The sequence below is a fragment of the Gouania willdenowi genome, chromosome 5 (assembly GCF_900634775.1).
Source record: "Gouania willdenowi chromosome 5, fGouWil2.1, whole genome shotgun sequence".
Taxonomy (NCBI): Eukaryota; Metazoa; Chordata; class Actinopteri; order Blenniiformes; family Gobiesocidae; genus Gouania; species Gouania willdenowi.
The window spans coordinates 34,773,560-34,792,417 of NC_041048.1; the positions used below are offsets into that span (position 1 = coordinate 34,773,560).

The 18,858-nt window shown below is 38.3% G+C and overlaps 1 protein-coding gene across 3 annotated transcripts in view; it reads right to left on the reverse strand.

Moving 5' to 3' along the window:
* Window positions 1–247: 247 nt before the first annotated feature.
* Window positions 248–18,858, reverse strand: part of adamts9 (ADAM metallopeptidase with thrombospondin type 1 motif, 9) — a 101,977-nt gene continuing 83,366 nt past the window's right edge. For 2 of the 3 annotated variants that reach the window (XM_028446397.1, XM_028446396.1), the window contains exons 33-40: window positions 14,689–14,818; window positions 14,420–14,514; window positions 12,589–12,683; window positions 12,273–12,406; window positions 11,794–11,885; window positions 9,293–9,397; window positions 1,304–1,406; window positions 248–1,227 (exon numbers count right to left, since the gene is read on the reverse strand). In XM_028446397.1, coding sequence (XP_028302198.1) covers window positions 1,317–1,406; window positions 9,293–9,397; window positions 11,794–11,885; window positions 12,273–12,406; window positions 12,589–12,683; window positions 14,420–14,514; window positions 14,689–14,818 — 741 coding nt within the window. In that variant the 3' untranslated portion in view covers window positions 248–1,227; window positions 1,304–1,316. Of the gene's footprint in view, window positions 1,228–1,303; window positions 1,407–9,292; window positions 9,398–11,793; window positions 11,886–12,272; window positions 12,528–12,588; window positions 12,684–14,419; window positions 14,515–14,688; window positions 14,819–18,858 lie in introns of those variants that run through there. The other variant, XR_003674068.1, reaches the window with a different exon arrangement.

An 18,858-nucleotide genomic window follows, 5' to 3' on the forward strand; every position in this document is an offset into this window, starting at 1 on the left:
GACACAACAAAAATAAACAAAATGACTACAAAAAGACTCATAAATAACAGTAAATATACAAAATAACATTCAAACAAATCAATCAAACAAAATGACTCAAACACATAAGGTGCCTACAAAAATAACAAAAAAAAATTACACAAAATGAATTTAAAAACACACACAATAACAGGAAAATACAGAAACATTATTCATCATGATACACACGAAAAACAGCAAAAAAAGGACAAAAAAAATAAACAAAATTAATTAAAAAAAAATAAATAAAAAAAACCCCATACAGAATAATAGGAAAATGTTGATAAGGTGGTTTCAGATCAGATAATCACATTTTTTATTTATCCCTCACTGTGATAAAAGTTGCCCATCTCTGCTCTTGAGGATTTACTGCATTGTGACTGATGTCCAGATGTCGTGGTTTAGCAGTTATTGGAAAATGTTTTCTTATTTTTTTTTTAAATACAAGAGCTGCCATAAAAAGTAGGAAAACAATCTGTAGCTGCTGGATGATTCTTCTACCAAAACTAAGCTTTTGTAAATATAAATTTTACCTCCACACATCTGACACTTACATTGTTGTCAATTTAGAGATAAAAATCCATGGTCGTAATAATATTGGACGAATAAAAAGTCTGCTTTGAATCAGGAGTAAAATAAAGGCTTTCCACTGTATCCTCCAGTTCCTACTGATAGAAAATATTGTGTTTAGAAATAGACTTAAAGCATAGATGAGTGCGTACATGTGATGAAACTGATACATGGAAATGACTCACCAAATTTCTGTCGACCCTGCCTGGAGAAAGCTGACTGCATCAGAACAACCGGACTAATAACGACAAAACAATGAAAAACTTGTGGTTTCACACGTACATATACTGTATAGTAGATTATTGACAGGACTAAAAAATGTTAAATAGGCAAAAAATCACAGCAATGGAAAGCGATTTCTGACAATTAGAAAAAAAAAAAAGAATACTGGCTGGTGTTCGCTGCACATCTCCTACTTTTTTGTTACTTTACAATAGAAAATAAATGGTGAATAGAATAAATAAAATACTTTATCCTGTTATTTACAGTACTTACACTGGATTATTTACATACATACAATAGACACAGATGTGAAAGGAAAGAAGGAGTCTGAAGAATAGACACTCCTAGCACCAAAGTGGAGGGAAATGTTCACATTAGGGGCCCCTGGAGGGAGCAGTGGGGGGGTCCACGGAGGGCCTAAAGACAGAGAGAGCTTCATTAGCACTCACTCATTAAGCATCAGACTTTACATTTATTTGTTTTTACTCTTCACCTTTCTGAAAGTTCTATTGAACGGTCACAGGTAGAGTGGTCCCAGAGGAGGGGGTGCATTTACCACAGTAGCCTCCACACATTCCTGACACTCTGCTGCCATCCTGTGGACACAAAAGGAAACACTGTGTGGAACATGGATTTTTTTAAAATATTAATTATTGTGACATATCAAAATAAATTCAAACACATTGCATTGACCTGGTAATCTTAAAAGTATTTTTGCCAAGAAATAATGATTCTTGATTCTGATTCTTTGAGTTGTGCAGGTCAACAGGTCACAGATTTCACAAGATATTTTTTTAGTTTGAAAAAGCCTTTACACAGGACATTTTTATTAATTAACTTAGTTGATATAGTTTAATTTGGTTGCTGTAATGTAACTAGGATATTCAATTAACAAAGGTTTCCAGCTGTAACTGTAAAAGTGAAACTTTCTGAAATAAAACTGGCGGGGGTCTTCCACGGTGGGTGGTGCGGGCCGTGCTCCTGCATACCAGTGGGTGCGGCGTGGGGTGGCCCCTGCTTGGGCGGTACCCAAAATACCGCCTCCGGTTTGTGCGCGCCGCATGCCGATGTGGTGGTCTGGCTGGGCCCTTGGGGATGGGTGGGGCGGCGGGGGGACTTTAGCAATAACTGAGGCACATCGCGCTGGCGGTGTCAAAAAAGGGTGACCTGGGGCGCTTTGGGCAGCTGGGTCGATGCGCCTGGGGGCTGGCGTTGCGGTGTCCCCTCGTTGTCCAGGGCGGCCGGGGGTGTGGTCGTGGTCCTCGGGCATGCCGCTTCTATTCCGGGTCCTTCTGGCCGCCGGCTGCCTGTTCGTCGCGGCTCTGGCCGTCTGCTGGGCGTGGGCCTTGGCCACTCTGCTGGGATCTCGGGCGGGGGGCTCTCTGGGCCCTCCCCTCGGGGGATTGGGTGCGGGGATGGTGGGGTGGATGTCAGTGGGGGGCCTTGGGGTTGGGGGCGGTGGCGGAGGCTCTTTTAACACATCACTCAATATTAAAAAAAACAATAAAATTAACCTAATAAACTGTATTTTTTAAGCCTTGGGACAGTGGGAATGTCAGAAAAAAAAAAATATTTACCCAATTCAGGGATTAATAATGACTTTGTACTTTCAATGGTAAAATATTAATTACAGGTTTAATACATTTTATTGCAATACGTATTTTTATGCATAAAAACTTTATTCATAAAGACTGTGATGCAGAAACAGATCATAGAACATGAGTTCTGTACCCATGGCGATGATGCTCCCAAACCATAACATTTAATTTGGCTTTTATCTTTCACTTCCTATGACAGAACATCATATGTCACCAACATTTACACACTTTTGCTACTTTTTAGACTAATTTACTAATCATTGGAGAGGATGACACAAAAAAAGTGTGTTTTAGGCAGTTGGGGGCAACTGATTCCCGTTAAGGAAGAGAATAGAGAAGTTCCGACCCCCAGCAGCAAAAAACGGAAGGCTGGGGAAGAAGTGGAGAGGGAAAGACCTGTGAAGAGACGCTGCTTGGACAGGGGTGACCGTAAGCAGAGGAAACATAGACCAAAAATCAAAGCCAAAAGCCCCTCACCTAAAGTCCAATCAGTAGAGCCCCAAAGCTCTGGGTCCAAGGAGAGCTCCAGCAACCCTCCAGTCCCCTTACATGATGAGGACAGGATCCTTTTCACATTTTCCAACAACGGTGAATCTTCCTCCACTTCTAGTTCAAAAACAATAATTCCATTGTTTGAGAATTGCATAAATGTCAAATTTAAAAAGGAGGAGTTCAAAGCCCAATATGAGGAACGTGAGGTGCTCGGAGAAGGAAGTTATGGAGCCGTCTATGCCGGAATACGATGCTCAGACTCAAAACATGTGGCAATAAAACACATCCCTAAAGAAAAAGTGAGCTACATGTTGGTGTATTGCCAGAATAGGTTCCACGTGTGGGTGTCCGAGGTGGTCTTCATGGCCCAGGCAGCCGGCCTACTCTGCAATGGCAGTAAGGAAAACCACGGTGTCATTGGCCTGCTAGATGTGTACGATCTAGAGGAGGAAGTCCTGATCGTGATGGAGCATCCTGAGAAATCAATGGACATCTTTGACTTCGTTGAGGAGCGGGGCGGACAAATCTCAGAGAGCGAGGCAAAGAGCATCTTGAAACAAGTGGTGGACGCAGCCCTGCTGATGCACAACAATGGGATCTTCCATCAGGACATCAAGGGGGAGAACGTCTTGGTTTCTCCAGAAGAAACATCTCTTCCAATCCGGATCGTTGACTTTGGCTGTGCTGGCTTTGTCCTCGATCAGCCCTACAGCGAATTTTGTGGTACTTTAGGCTACGAACCGCCGGAAGTGTTCGAGCAGACCGGGTACCACGCAGAGCCTACTACGGTGTGGCAGATAGGGGCCATGCTGAGGTTCATCTTCAATTGCAAATATTACACCTACAATGACTACAATTTTCTGTCTCGAGAATGTATTGACTTCATGAGTCAGTGTCAGACCTTCGACCCGAAGCAGCGACCGGGATTGGACAAACTACAGCGCCATCCCTGGCTGCAGTAAGAACTAGGGAGGCTCTGATTCTGGTCAGATAGTGGAGCCCAGAGTTCACAGTAAACATGGTGATGCTGCTTTTAGTTGTTATGCTGCAAAGAAGTGGAACAAACTGCCAGCAGAGCTGTAGTCAGCATCACATGGAAACATTTTTAAATCAAAGTTAAAGACTCTCTTTTTCTCGACTGCGTATGATTGAGAGGGAGATTTTTGCTCATGATGTTATTGTTGTATTGTGTTGGTTGATTATAATAAATGATTTTACTGATTATTTTAAATGTTGTTAATGTTCTTATAGATTTTAAGTTTTTGTGTATGTAAAGCACATGGAGTTGCCTTGTGCATGTACAAATGTCTTGGGGGCCACACAGAATTAGAACGTGGGCTGTATGTGGCCCCCTGGCCACCAGTTGCCTATGCCTGCTCTAAAGTTATATTCCCCTGTGCTTAATGAACAAGATCTCTAATACAGTGATACAAAAATATAAAAACTAGTGGTGGGATTAAATTAAAAAAAAAATCCAATGAATTACAAACTTTATCTTAATAACTTAATGTATTGTGTTTTTCTCTATAAAAATGGCAATAATAACTAGTGTTGTGTTCAAGACCACTCTATCCGAGACCAAGACTTGCCCGAGACCAGAATGCACCGAGACCAAGACAAGACCAAGACTTTCGGGAGCCGAGACCGAGTCAAGATCAAGACCATAAACATTTTTTTTTTTTCAATTAAAAAAAATAAACATAAATAAAATTATGACAAGGTTCGACAGTTAAATAACATTCTCTCTTCAATTTAAGTTCATTTTAAATACATTTGATGGACAAAAAAGGTGCCTGCAAAAAATGTCCTAAAATATTAAAACTACTACTGCTACTCATAAATTCACAATTATTCTACATATTTGAAAACAAGATTTTTATGTCAGCTGAATGTTCAGCAAGTGTTTAAAGGATTTTGTGCTTTTCCCAATCAAAAATGCAGAGACTGTATAGAAAAAAACAACAAAATACACAAAAGGACAACAAAAACACATAAAATGACAACCAAAATCTACAAAAGGACACAAAAATCCTCCAGAAGTACAATATAATTTTAAAAAAAACAACAACATAAATACACAAATAGACAACAAAATACATTAAATGGCAATAACTAAATAAATAAATGACTACACAAAGACTCATAAATAACAATAAATAAACCTATTTTGTATATTTTGGTTGTGATTTTGTTTTCTTTTTGTGTATTTTATGTGTGCATAATATAACTAAACTACAAATCAGACTGTAATCACTAACCACACATGAATAAAAAGTTGATCACAAAAACAATTGTATGTTTTTATGTCTTGAACTAAGGTTTTGGGTTAAATTGCAGTTGTTCTTAGAACTATTTAAAGCTGCTGGAGATATCATAGATCAATAAATAAAAAATGATTTGCTCAAAAAAAAAGATGTAAAAGGTGGAAACTGCCACAAGTTTGTTTTGATCTCCACTATAAACAATCTCCGAAAACTTTCTTGCAGTGCATTGTGGGATGTGGAGTCCCGTAGACGGATGCATGAAAGTGTGTTAAGATTTTTTCTTTTATTTAAACAACTTTTTTTCATGCCCAGAAAGAAATCACAAGAACACATCAAAGCGATCAGCAGACACCTCTGAGGAAGACTTACCGTTGACAATCAAAACATGTCAGGAGATCCACATCCCACAATGCAATGGGTAAAACCTTTCAAAATGCCAATAAATGGAGTGTTTAAGAGAGAGATCAAAACAAACTTTTGAGTGGTGATTTTACAGACTATTTCAAACCCAAGGCCCGGGAGCCAAATCGGTCCTTTGAAACATCTAATTCGGCCCGCAGGAGAAACCAAAAATGACAGAGAAAACACAAATCATTGCGTAAATGAAACCTAGCAATCTTTGCAGGGGCTCACAGTTTTGCCGGGGCTTATATCGCATAATTGCAGTAATTTTTATTGTTAAAGAACTTAAAATTCTTACAAAATCCTTAAATTTTTCTCAAATTATGACATAATATTTCCCTTAATTAAATAGAAATTGGTCACAAAATCTAGGAAATTTAAAGTGAAGTCCCTGTTGGGACTGATATCTGTCACTTATTGCTTGTGTATTGTTGGTTCCTTACATATTTTGTATTGTACTGTATGTGTACATAGAAGTGCAAACTAGCTCACAATAATATCTAAATGACTCGTTTTCCTGCATAAAATCTATGGCCCACTTGAGATCAAACTGCTCCCTGAACTAAAATGACTTTGACACCTCTGATCGATGGGCTCTACACTATCTTCAGGGCCTGCCTTGCCTCTCGGCAAACCAGGCGTCTGCCTAGGGCAAATTTCACCCCCCAACCAAAAAATGTTTTTTAAATAATAATAATTTAAAAAGGTATAATAAACGTGAAACACATCCTTTACAATCACTGCACATGTTTTGCTGCTTAAGGGCAATCTTCTGCCCATATTTATGATATTTTATTTAATTTTCTTTGATTTATTTTACCTCCCTCATTGCATTGCCTTTTTGCATATGTAATTCTTGTTCTATTCTGTATAATTCTGTTGTGTCTGAGATTTTTGTTGAGTAGTAAAACCCAACAGCAAAGTAGAAATTTCCTTGCAATGCAATTTTTATAATTTATTTGAACTTTTGATTGCACTGTTTTGCATTGCTTTTGGATTTTGCATCATTGTTGTTGTTCCCTCGGGACACTATACCTGTAGGTGTCATATTGTATTATTCTAGTTTTTAGAATAGGTTGTATTTCTTTTCAATGGTTTGTTGTGTTGCAGAATTGCAGTTCTGTCTCAAAATGGTGATATACGATATTAATCCCAATATTTTTAACTCAATAAAGTCTGACCAGAAAGACAATTCTGGATTAAATTTGCTAATGAAAAATGCCACACAGACACATTTATTAACAAACAGCAGCACAATATGAGCCGCTTCTGGCTTTTTCTGTTCTAAGGGACAGCACGTGTGAGTGAGTTCTGTAGTGTGGCCTGTTTAGTGGAAGGTCTGGGTTAGAATGGACTCAGTAATCCATCTAACTGTGCTTTTCATGCTGTTCTGGGAAGTAGCGAAAGCAGTCACTCCTAAAACAAGTATTTTATTACAAAATAAGAAATAAAATATCTCAGAAATATGGGAAAATTGTAAAGAAGGACACTGTTTGACTATATTCTATAAATAGTAATAAATACTGGTGTGGTGTGATTTGTACTGTATGATTATATAAATCAAAACAGGTTGAAAAAAATATAGATATATCTCAATATAGGCGTTATTATCAATTTCTATATCGCCAAAATAGAAAACTCGATAAATCTTGAATCACGATATATTGCCCAGCCCTAGTACAACAATGGGGTGGATTCACTAAGATCTGAAATAAAGGGTGCTAAACCAGGTGCATCCCCATATCCGTTGATGGCGCTGTTTGCTCACCTGCTGTGGGGAATTCACTAACATTGTGGCACTTATAGGTGCGCGTATATAGTCGAGACCGCCCTGTTTAAATGAACATTTTGCTCATTCAATGTGGAGAGGTGAGTGCACAGAAGCACAAAACTACATTTGAAAAAGTTTAATTGGAGGCAGGTGGACTTCTCTGTCTGCTGCACAAACATTCAATCATGTAGAAAACAAAATAAAGAAATAAAAATGCTTTTTTAATAAGCCTTAAACCAAATGTTGTTTCCCCCCCAACCTAACCTAATGTGTCTACTCTGTCAGTTCCTGCAACTTTGCTCTCATCAGTTCATGAAAAACATCATCCAGCAGGTCTGAGCTCCTGCAGCGCTGTGTCACACACACTGTCATATGTGCACATTGTTCCATCATTGTGTAAAGGACGCAGCTGCTCAGCTGATTCTGGTCTGATGCTCCTTGCATCAACACGACACAAGATTTTGAGCCAAAACATAGAGAGGAAGATACAGGAGCTCACTGGAGCGACATCCATGGAGCTCCGCGCACAGCGACTCTCAGTGCCGCAGAAAAAAGGCCAAACTGGACTCCACCTGTTTCTCTCTCCCACTTTACTCTGCATTTTCTTTCAGTGGCTGTTAATATTGACAATTGTATTATTTTAATTATTTTCTTATATATTAGAAAGTTTAACTGGTGGCTTTTTTTTCCATGTCCGCAGCTATGATGTCTGCGTGTGTGCTTGCACCTTCCTGTGAGTCGTACTATTTTCCGGTGTCAAAACAATCACCACAAACAGTTCCTGGTTTGATAAATCGCATTGCACACACTGCATTAATCTATTTGCATTTCCTCCTCCCATTTTTTTGCTCCCCTTGTGAGATCTGCCTACTTTACATATTCATTTGAGGTAAACGCACTAAATAAATTGTGGGTGCATTGTGACATGCTGAATGCACGCAGTCCTGATTCCCTGGGGTTTGTAACCCTTATTGGCGCGTGAAGTGATGTTTGCTCACGTTATTATACCCCTAAACCTTGAGTGAATCTGCCCCACTGTGGGGAGACTTTTTGTTTGTTTTTAAACTATATTTATTTTTATTCATTTATTTGGGAGGGGGCAATTGGGGCGGAGTCCACAAAGTCTGCACTTGCCTAGGGCACCGAAAGAGCTAAATCTGGCCCTGACTGTCTTCATCTGAATAAAAATAAAGTATCATCTCCTGCAGCTTTAAATAGACTCTTAGGAGAACGATCCACACTTGGCTGGACTAAAGCCTGATAAGAATCTCATCAACACACAGATGAAGTCTCAGCAATGAGCAGGTAAGTAAGTATGAGCTGACAATCGTCCTCCATTCATAAAAGCACAATACTGGTGTTTAACATCTCCATGCAAAGCGGACTCAGCATCGAAATCGATCCCACGACATGAAAGCCACGGGGTGCGCTGAGTGTTTTGTCTCCATTCCACTTTCACAAGGAGGCATTATTTAAACCGCCTGCAGAGCCAAAATTGTGCCAGCTGGCTGTGGAATACAGGACGGGAACGCTCTCTGGCTTCAACGCACTTCCCAACTTGATCCTCGTTTGAAAAGTGGAGGATGAGGAGGTACTCGAGAAAAAGAGAGAGAGAGAGAGAGAGAGAGAGAGAGAGAGAGAGAGAGAGAGAGAGAGAGAGAGAGAGAGAGAGAGAGAGAGAGAGAGAGAGAGAGAGAGAGAGAGAGAGCGGCTGCAGCTGCCTGATAAAGGCGCTTCTTTTAGTCCGTGTGGTGGAGTGCACCCCGGGAACAACAGAGGTATTGAGGACTATACCTACTTGCTATTCATGTTAAAGAAAGAAGTGTGGAATGCAGAATGGGGGATCGTGTTACAAGGAGCGAGAGATGAAAAACAAGATTTCCTCCAGTTCACTTGGTTCACTTCTTTTTTTTTTTCTTAAATAGAAAGCACATCCAGGGTTTGTGTGCTGTTACCTGGAATTTGTGCACATTAGCAACGGCATAGTTTCCTTGGGACACCCATGTGGAGTCATCAGCTAACTTGAACCCTGTTCCTGAAAGGTTAATCCTAAACCGACCCTGGAAGGAAAAACAGATGGAGAGGAAGAATATAATAAACAAATGCATGCAATTCAAAATAACGTGAACAAAACTAGGACTCCTGAATAAAAGCTTTCACTTTATCCCAACCATATGGAAACATTGACTGTAAAATTATAAACCACTTTTAGCTCATTCTTACATCATATACGATACGTCTACATTTCAGTCGTGAAGAGTTTTTTTTTTCTTCTTCAATATTTCCTTTATTTAAAAACAAAATAAAAAACCCTCCAAGTTATTAAAGAAGTTATTCAAACTCTCATGCATTCTTATGTTATTTTGTAGATTTACTGTTATTTATTAGTCTTTTTGTTCTTTTTTTTGTTGTCATTTTATCCAAACCATATGGAAACACTGTAAATGAATAATTGGGGACTGTTCACCACTTTTAGCTCACGTGCATTCTCACATCATATACCGTACATCTACAGTTTAATAGAGAATAAGGCTTAAAAAACACTTGAAGTATTTTATTTTCCTTCAAATCATTCCTTTATTTAAAAAACTAATGAAAAAACTGCAAAATATTAAAAAAAAAAAACTTTTTAATTTTGATGTTTTTTCATGTTTTTTTTTTTAACAGCAACACTTGTAATGAAATAGTCATTGTTTGGAGAAATAAAAAATTGCAGAAAGTTAGCACATAGCTAATTTGCTAACATTGTTTCAGGTTTCTCAGAGAAATGTATATCTAGTTTAGTTGGAAGACAGAAAATAAGGAAAATACAGACCAACATCACAAATCAAAATGAAAAAAAGCCTTTAAATGAATGACGTTTAAAAACAATCAATGGACAATAAGTGTGTGCTGATTTTTCAATTTCCTACTTTGGCAAAAGAAAAAGAACAAAACAAAAATCAACGATAATATTTAAACATTCAGGAAAAACAACAGATAATGATGGTTTGCACAAAATTGTGACGCTGGAAATAAGGTAAATTGTGCTGATATAAGCAATTATCAATGAGTAATAAGAATGTAAGAGAAAAATTTGATTCTGCGATATATCGCAATATTTCACTGCACGATTATTGTATTGATCCGAAAAATGCCCAAATCGATTTGGGCATCCATGTGGTTAGTTTTTAAAATTAATTTAAAAACTTAACAGAATCAGAAAAGGTAAACGTTTTTGAAAAATGTCATTTGACAGTTTAATAAACGTACCAATTGTTTTTGATATTAATACTTGAATAATCCGTGTACCCTTCGTTCTTTGGTTGTTCCATTTTAAAACCAAATCAAAATAACAAATAAACCAAAACAGAAATACAGAAAAATCAAAAACCAGATAGCAGCGTTTTTCTGTTTAAAAAAAAAAAAAATCTTGTTCTGTTTGTGAGATATTTGGATATTTACGGGGAAATTAGAGCGAGATCTGATGTCTGCTGCACCTCTCGTTTCCCTCCTAAGGTCCTGGACCAGGTCTCCTCATACAATAGGACTGTTAAGGACTCATTTCAGCCGTTTTCTGGTCCTGCTCCTGTTTTCATACAGTCTGTGGATGTTTCAGTTAAAAGCTCCTCACGTTTATGTTTTGTTTTGTGGTGTTACGGTCCAAATAGTATCCAAATAAACAGGTGACTGACTACTGACTGTGAGGCTGGTGTGGACACTAACGGCAGCTGTCACACAGAAGTTGATCACAAGAAATGAGAAGCACCAGTAGATTCGTTACACCACTTCTGGGTCCTTTAATCACGTTTTACGTAACATCCTTTTCTTGGTTTTGATTTATTAAATGTATTAAGAACGTTTCAATTCACCAGTTCATCAGTAATGTGACTCATGAGTTGCTCCTTTTTTTGTCGAGGCGTGAAACTCTGTGGGTCCCCTCTGTGTTGTGAGATTAAAACATAAAGCTCTAGTTTCCCGTAAATAACCAAATATCACACAAACAGAACAATAATTAATTTTAAAACAGAAAAAAAACACTGCTTGTCTGTTTTTTGATATTTCTGTATTTCTGTTTTGGTCAATAGAACAAAATAACCACACCATTTATTTGTTATTTTGATTTGGTTTTAAAATGGAATAACCAAAGAATGAAGGGTACACAGATATTGAATTACAGTTAGTTACCATTTTCTTGTTCTCGTAAGTAAAAAAATAAATAAATAAATTGTATTTCATACCATTTTGTACATGTAAAGGTAAAATTTGTAAATATTGATATCGTGATATATCGCAATGAATCGTATCGTCAGATTCATGGCTCCATGATAATGCTCACCTCTAAGGAGTAACGCCCATCACTTACATAGAGTCTAATCACCTTGTGGTATTGTTAAGAGGAAGATAAGTGGGCTATCGTATGTAGCAGATGATAAAGCTGTTGTTTGCCCATAACAAATGCTGTTTATTTCCTTACCTGTGGACAACCTGCAGCACTGTAACAATCTCCTGCTGTGGCAAACGGAACGTTCTTCCCCTCATGGGTTTTTGCAAATTTCCAATCTGTAGCTGGACATGAAGACGAAAGCAACATGAGACTCTTTCACTGAAGCACCAAAGACCTTATCCTCAGATAAACCTGACAGAACCAACATGTATGTGTAATAATGTCAGGTTATAGACTAATTACACAGGCCTTTGTGTTGAGAGGTCAGCATAGATAGTAGTATCAGTATTACTCCATCACATCAGAGCACTTTTATTGGCTTCCCCCGAGCCTTGTAATTGTGTGTTAGGAAAACTTGAAAGACATCTTGAACCCATTAACCTTCAGGACCAAGCACATAATTAGATGGCAAAGGAAGTCCTCATTTGGAACTAATGTAGAGTTAACGTTGGCAGAGAATACCCCTGCCTCTGTGTGTGTGTGTGTGTGTGTGTGTGTGTGTCTCTCACTGATGATGTGCATCTTGCTGAGGTCCAGGCGGACTCTAAAAAATGTGGTGATGCCAGCAGCGGTGTAATCTCTCCTACAGTCACAGTCTTCTCTTCTGGAGCCGTTGGCTGGACACTGGGTGGGGTCGTTGAGCCTGGGAAAAATAACCCAAAAAAACCACAAGACAGCTCAGCTCAACCTTTTGATTTCCGTGGAGTTTCTTTATCCTCCGACTACACGCTGCTGCCAAGGTATCTGCTGGACTTTCTTTGTTTCTGTAATAAAACAGGATTTTTTTTATGCATTGTTGACCTGTTGGCGCTTTTTTTTATTTACCTGAAGCCAAAGATCTCCGAGAAATTCTCCTCTTCGCCAGTTGTCAAGGTGATGTACTCCTGTGGAGTCTCTGTCTGCATTCCTGCACAGTAGATCTTTGTGAGGAAAGAGAAAGGGACACACACGCACACGCACACATGCACACGCACACACACAGGAACAAACAAAGGGAAATAAAGCTTAATAATATGGGTCTATGACATAATGCATCCCCACAACTCACTTGCAACCACTTTGTATGGTAGTGATGGGCCACTTTTTATCACAGTGTCATATTATCAACATCAAAAGGTTTGTGTGTTTTGTGGTTGTTGTGTTGTGCGTTATGAGTATGTTTGTGTATTTTTGAGTCATTTATGTAGATTTCTGGTGTCGTTTCATGTATTTTTTGTGTCGATTTGTATATTTTTTTAAGATATTTTTGTTTATATTTGTAGTCGTTTTGTATGTTTTTAGAGTAAATTTGTGTATTTTTGTTGTCCTTTTGTGTATTTTTGAAGTATTTTTTGTATTTAATTTGGGGCCGCATCAATACTAGAACGAGGGCAGCATATGGACCCCTGGGTTCCGATGCCGCTCACTAAGATCCAACTCATTTAACCTTCTGGGGGCATACTTTGAAGCTAGATAATTATATCCTGGATTTATCTCTGTTAGCGGGCTTCACCTAACCAAACATTCCCTGTCTGAGAGAAGCTCTCCTACAAAGGTCGATAACAACATGCTAATTTAAGCCAAGTGATTTATTTTTTTTTACATGGAGGAACAGCTTTTGATCTTACATAAATATAATGAATTAAAATCCATGATGACAGCGAAGAGCAACACTGTTGGAGGGATTAGTTAGGAGGCAGCGCTTTTATACTCGCTCAGATCTGATCCACTTTATAATCTGGTCCCGACCACGTTCGGTGATCAGTTTAAGTTTGAAATTATAAATAATTCAAATCCATAATTCAGACCAAAAACAACACTGTTGCAACAGAAAAGCCAGGAATGAAAGAACACAGGCAGGAAACTGCTGACACTGTTAATGCGTAAAAGCGAGAGATTATTTATGATATGAATCCATTGGATGATAAAGAGACAGCGCTCTGATCGGTTTCACTTTATTACAGAACACACGTTTATCCATTAATAATCTTTCTTTCCTAAACGCACATGTCAGATCTGCACCAACCAGGATCTTCTAACAATGGGCAGGTCGTTTTCTCAGAGAACCGATTGGTCAGGAGGCGGGGCTTCAGTACTCACTCAGATCCGAGCCAGAACAAAACCTGGTCCCGACCAGGTTAGTCGTTCAGCCTAAGTTACCATGGTGATTTAGCCCAGTAAGACGTTAGCGAGCTTCGTAGGACAGCACACACTGATTAAATCCCAGAAGTTAGCGTGATAAGAGGTAATCTAGTAATCCCCCTCTGTCAGTACCAAAAAATAACTTTACAATAACACGTGATGACTGAGCATTTGAAGCCTTAGCACCAAAACTCTGGAACTGCCTTGTCAATAGATTCTTCTGACTCCCAAGAGTCTGTTAAAAAGATTTTAAAACATACATGTTCAGACAGGCTTACAGTAGGGATGATGTATACATAAACAATTTTATCTCACTGTTTTTATCATTGTTTGTCTGTAAAAAGTGCTTTATAAATCAAGTTAACCTACTGACTTATTGTTGTATGGTAACGTATACATTAGTGCTTAGAAAACCATTTCACTAAAATGATCAAAAACATAAACCAAGCCCTACAGCTACTTGGTGTGTTCCTGCTTGTCATCTGTTAAACTCTGTTATGACTCCACACATTGACCTCTGATGACATCATCTCACCTTGAGAGCTTTTCCTTGAATTCTGAGGAAGTGTTCGCTGTCTGATACGGGGCCGTTCATGCTCTGGATTTCCAGGCAGCTGGACGGCAAATAGCCTTAGAGGAACAAAAAGGGTTGAGATGAGTGCAAAATGCTGAAATACGGAGGAATTTCACTCAGAACAGACTCTGAGTGAGAACGTGATGAGAATCCTAATTACTAAATGTTGATTGTAGGAATAGAAATCAAAGCTATGACAGAACTTTGGGATGCTTCCTTGCAGCACTCACAGTTTGGATTCCTGCAGACTTTTCTGGCCTCTGGCATTGGACTCTGAGGACACCGACTGCTTTCCTGACCGTCTGCTGACACACACTGCACTGTTCTCTCCATCAGGCCGTTCCCACAGCTCACTGAGCACTGACAGAGTGGAAGAGACGCAGAACATCTGGGAGCAGTGCACAGAGATGATTCCTAACTAAAATAAGATGTGACACAGTGGTAGTGGGAGTTTCTTAAGGAATGAATAAACAGAAGGACTATTTTCAAGATTAAAAGCCTCAATTTTGGTTTCAAATTTCCTTCCTTTTCTCTCTCAATGTCGCTGCCTCTAGAGTGCCAGCTGTTTTGACTCTAAGCACCACTTGTTAGTGAAGGCCCATCCCACGCTGCATGGGATTGGCTGATATTCAAACATTTATAATGATAGATTTCAACACTAATGCCTAAATCAAAGCATCTCAAACCTACAAAGGCAACAAGTTGTGTCTAATTATGACATTTAGTGGAGAACAGTCCAAACATAATGTCCAACTACACTGCAGAAAACACTTTATCATCAAACCAGGCTGTGGACGACTAGTTTTGTGATTGTTTACACATAGTCTAAACCAGTGGTTCTCAACCTTGGGGTCAGGACACTGGGAGGGGTTTGCCAGATGCCTTCAGAAATAAAGAATTTTTTTTTAACAACTCAAGCCCATTTTTGCTTATTTCTACCCTTTTTTCTGTAACTACACCAAACTTGCCATATTTTAACCTATTTTTATCATTCATATCATATTTCTTGCTATATTTTTGCTCAATTTAAAGCATTTTTGCTACATTACTCCAATTTCTGACACTTCTCCATCAAATTTCTATACCTTTTCTGCATGTTTGGACATTTTTCTCACCTAATGTCACATATGATGTCACTTTTAACCTCTTTTCACCATATTTTATGCTTATTTTTGCCAATTTTACCACATTCATGATTTCTCATGCCCATTATTTGCCAGTTTAAACTAATTGTTCCAATATTGACACTTTGAACCATTTATGGCTACTCTAATTTGCAACTTTTAACCAATTTCTGTGGTTTTTAAAACCCCATTTCACTTTTCCACCATTTTTTTTATCACTTTCAACCCATTTTATTTCTGATTAAAACAAGGATTTACATCTTTAAGATGACTATACACTATGGCACAGATAATACTAAACTTCCTGTATAACAGTGGATATTATTCAGATGAATAAATAAATGTGGTTATCCCAGATTCATAGAACAATGGACCATCATTTTGCTGACTTTATGAATGGACCCCAAAAAGCTCTCCCCTTTATTCCCCCTTATAGATGGCTTTGTCTCCACATGGCTGTTCTTCAATGTTCATGTCTGTGTTCAACCACCTTCAGCTACAGTGGGGGTCCCTGGTCTCTGGAACCTTTATTTTGGGGGTCGTGGGCTGAAAAGGTTGAGAACCACTGATTTAAACTATGGTCTCAGTCATGAGCAGTGTTAGACATGAGCTTTTTACTGCTGAGTCGCTGGTTGAAACTTAAAATATGGAAAGCACACTCCTCATATATAGTTCAAGAGATATGACACAGCAGAGAGACTTCTATCTTTTAAACATGTTCTCTACACTGCACACAGTCAGTTCCTGTATAACACCATATTTGACAATGCTTTAGCTAAATGCATGCTCTGCTGTTAGCTGGTTAACAAAACAAAGACTGTGTTGGAAATGGCACACTCAGTACTATACATTGCAAACTCAATGAGTATATACTGTCTACTATATACTATAAGTATACTTCCAAGTTTCCCAAGATGCATTTTGAACCTACAACGTCAAAAACCTGAATCACACTGAGGCTAAATATCTCTGTTGATTCTCCACCTTTGAAAGTTCTGAAAACATTTTAAGTGAGAAAGTGACCAAGTAGAATATCAACATGTGGTCATTTGATCCATAAAACGCTCACGTAAACACATTTCATTAAGATATTTGGGAGATTTTCGGAGACCCGCCATTATGCTACTGAGAAAATCTCTGGTTAACTTCAAAACAAGAGCCATCTTTACAAAAGCGTTAAAAAACTAATGGAAGACAATAAGAGATGCTTTTGTTTTGAAAAGTTGATGTTTGACTTTTAGCTAGAAGCTGGTCCCAAGATGATTTTACATTCCGCTTGCAATGCATCATGGGGCGGTTGAGTATGACTAGTGTTCCCACTGTTCACACTTGTCCTGATACAGTATACATCTAGGGACGCGCATCATTAACCGGTTTCGTTTGGGAACCGGTTCTAGTCAAACGATTATTTGGAATCGCTAACAAAAACCATTTACGATACCATTTGCGCCGCCACTGTAAACAAACGTACCCCACTCTGAAATTTGTGATGACATCACGTCACACACACAAGCTGCTGCAGACTAGAGCAGAGGTGAGCTGAGCAGCTACATGCAAATCGATGCACTGAGGACAAATGTCTTCACGGAAAAAACTATGCCAAGTCTGGATGTATTTATAAAAAAAAAAGGACGACACCTCGGGGAACGTCACTTGAAATTCCTGCCAGAGGGATCTTTGCACCAATAGTGGTAATACAACCAATATGTCCAAACATTTGGCCACACAATATGGCATTATACTATGCCGTGTCTTTGACGCACTTAGCAGCACTAGCTAGCACTAGCGCTAGCAGAGCAGGTAAAATTAATCAACTCTGTGGCGCTGGCTCTACGCTGCACTAACTCCATTGACTCCTTTAAAGCAGCTAAAGACTATTTTATACAGACAAGCTTTTAATAAACCTCTTTTATTAACTTGGTGTTAACATTGTATTATATTTTTCCTTATTTTGAAGGACTGTATATTTGTAAATCACTGTTTATTCTGTTTTGTGAAGCAATGTGTTTTTACTGTAAAGCACTTTGTGATTTCTATCCATGAAAAGTGCTATATAAATTAAATTTACTTACTTACTGTACTTACTATAGTTGTGTGATAATGATCCAAATGAGGTTAATTTATTATCCTAAGCCAATAGCCACTTGACTTGTGGTTTCATTTTACTCATTTGAGTATTGTTTCAATACATTTCATGTATTTAGTCCAAAATAAATACATGAAATAAAGTAATGTAAAATTATCTGTGTTCAAAACAGGGGACGGATCTGGATAAGCATAATGCTTTTTTCCGTCGCCCTTTCCGGCATGCAAAAGGATAAAATAAATAAATAAATAAATAAATAAATAAATAAATAAAAAAAATAAATAAATAATGATGTGATTTTGCTCTGAATGTCAAAATGAATTTCTGTGATTGCAACCATGTCGGAAATGAACTGAATAAATAAATAAATAAATATAATGCTAAAAGTTAACTGGATCTCTATATAAATTGTCACAGTTATACAGTTTGTCTCATATTGTGACTAGACGTTGAGCTAACTGACCAAAACGGCACAAAAACAAGTTTTCCACTTCTTTAGGAAACCTCAGCAACAGAGTTGGAGGAGGCAGACTGTGAGGCAGGCGGTAAGACAATTTTCTTTTTCTAATGCCGCCGCCATGCAGCATGCCTTCATGTACAGTGTTGAGCACCGCAGGACATCAGCTATGAAATTGTTTACTGTTGCCAAGGTGATCAGCACCATGAACAGTGGCAGAAACACTTCAAACAAATACTGAACCTTTTTTGTTATTGTTTAGCTCAATACATTTCCTGGAACAGAATTGCTTATACGTTCCATTAATATTGCCAAGACACAAAACATAGCGTTTTAGCAACAAAAAAATAACGCAATTAATATTGATCACACATTTACATTGTTAATCAGCAGGTCTGGGCCTGGTTAGTAGTTGGATGGGAGAATTCCAGGTGCCACAGTGGGGACTCAGTCCTAGTATGAATGTAGTGTGTGAGTGAGTGTTGGTGGTGGTCTGAGGAGCCGATGGCACACTATGGCAGCCTCGCCTCCGTCAGTCTGCCCCAGGGCAACTGTGGCTACAATGGTACTTTACCACCATTAAGTGTGGAGTGAAAGAATAATACCTTAATTCTGTAAAACGACTTTGAGTGTCTATGAGAAAGCGCTATATGAAATTGATGCATGATTATTATTTTTATTACTATGCCTTTAAAAGATATGATATATTAAATAAAATATTCACCAAAATGAT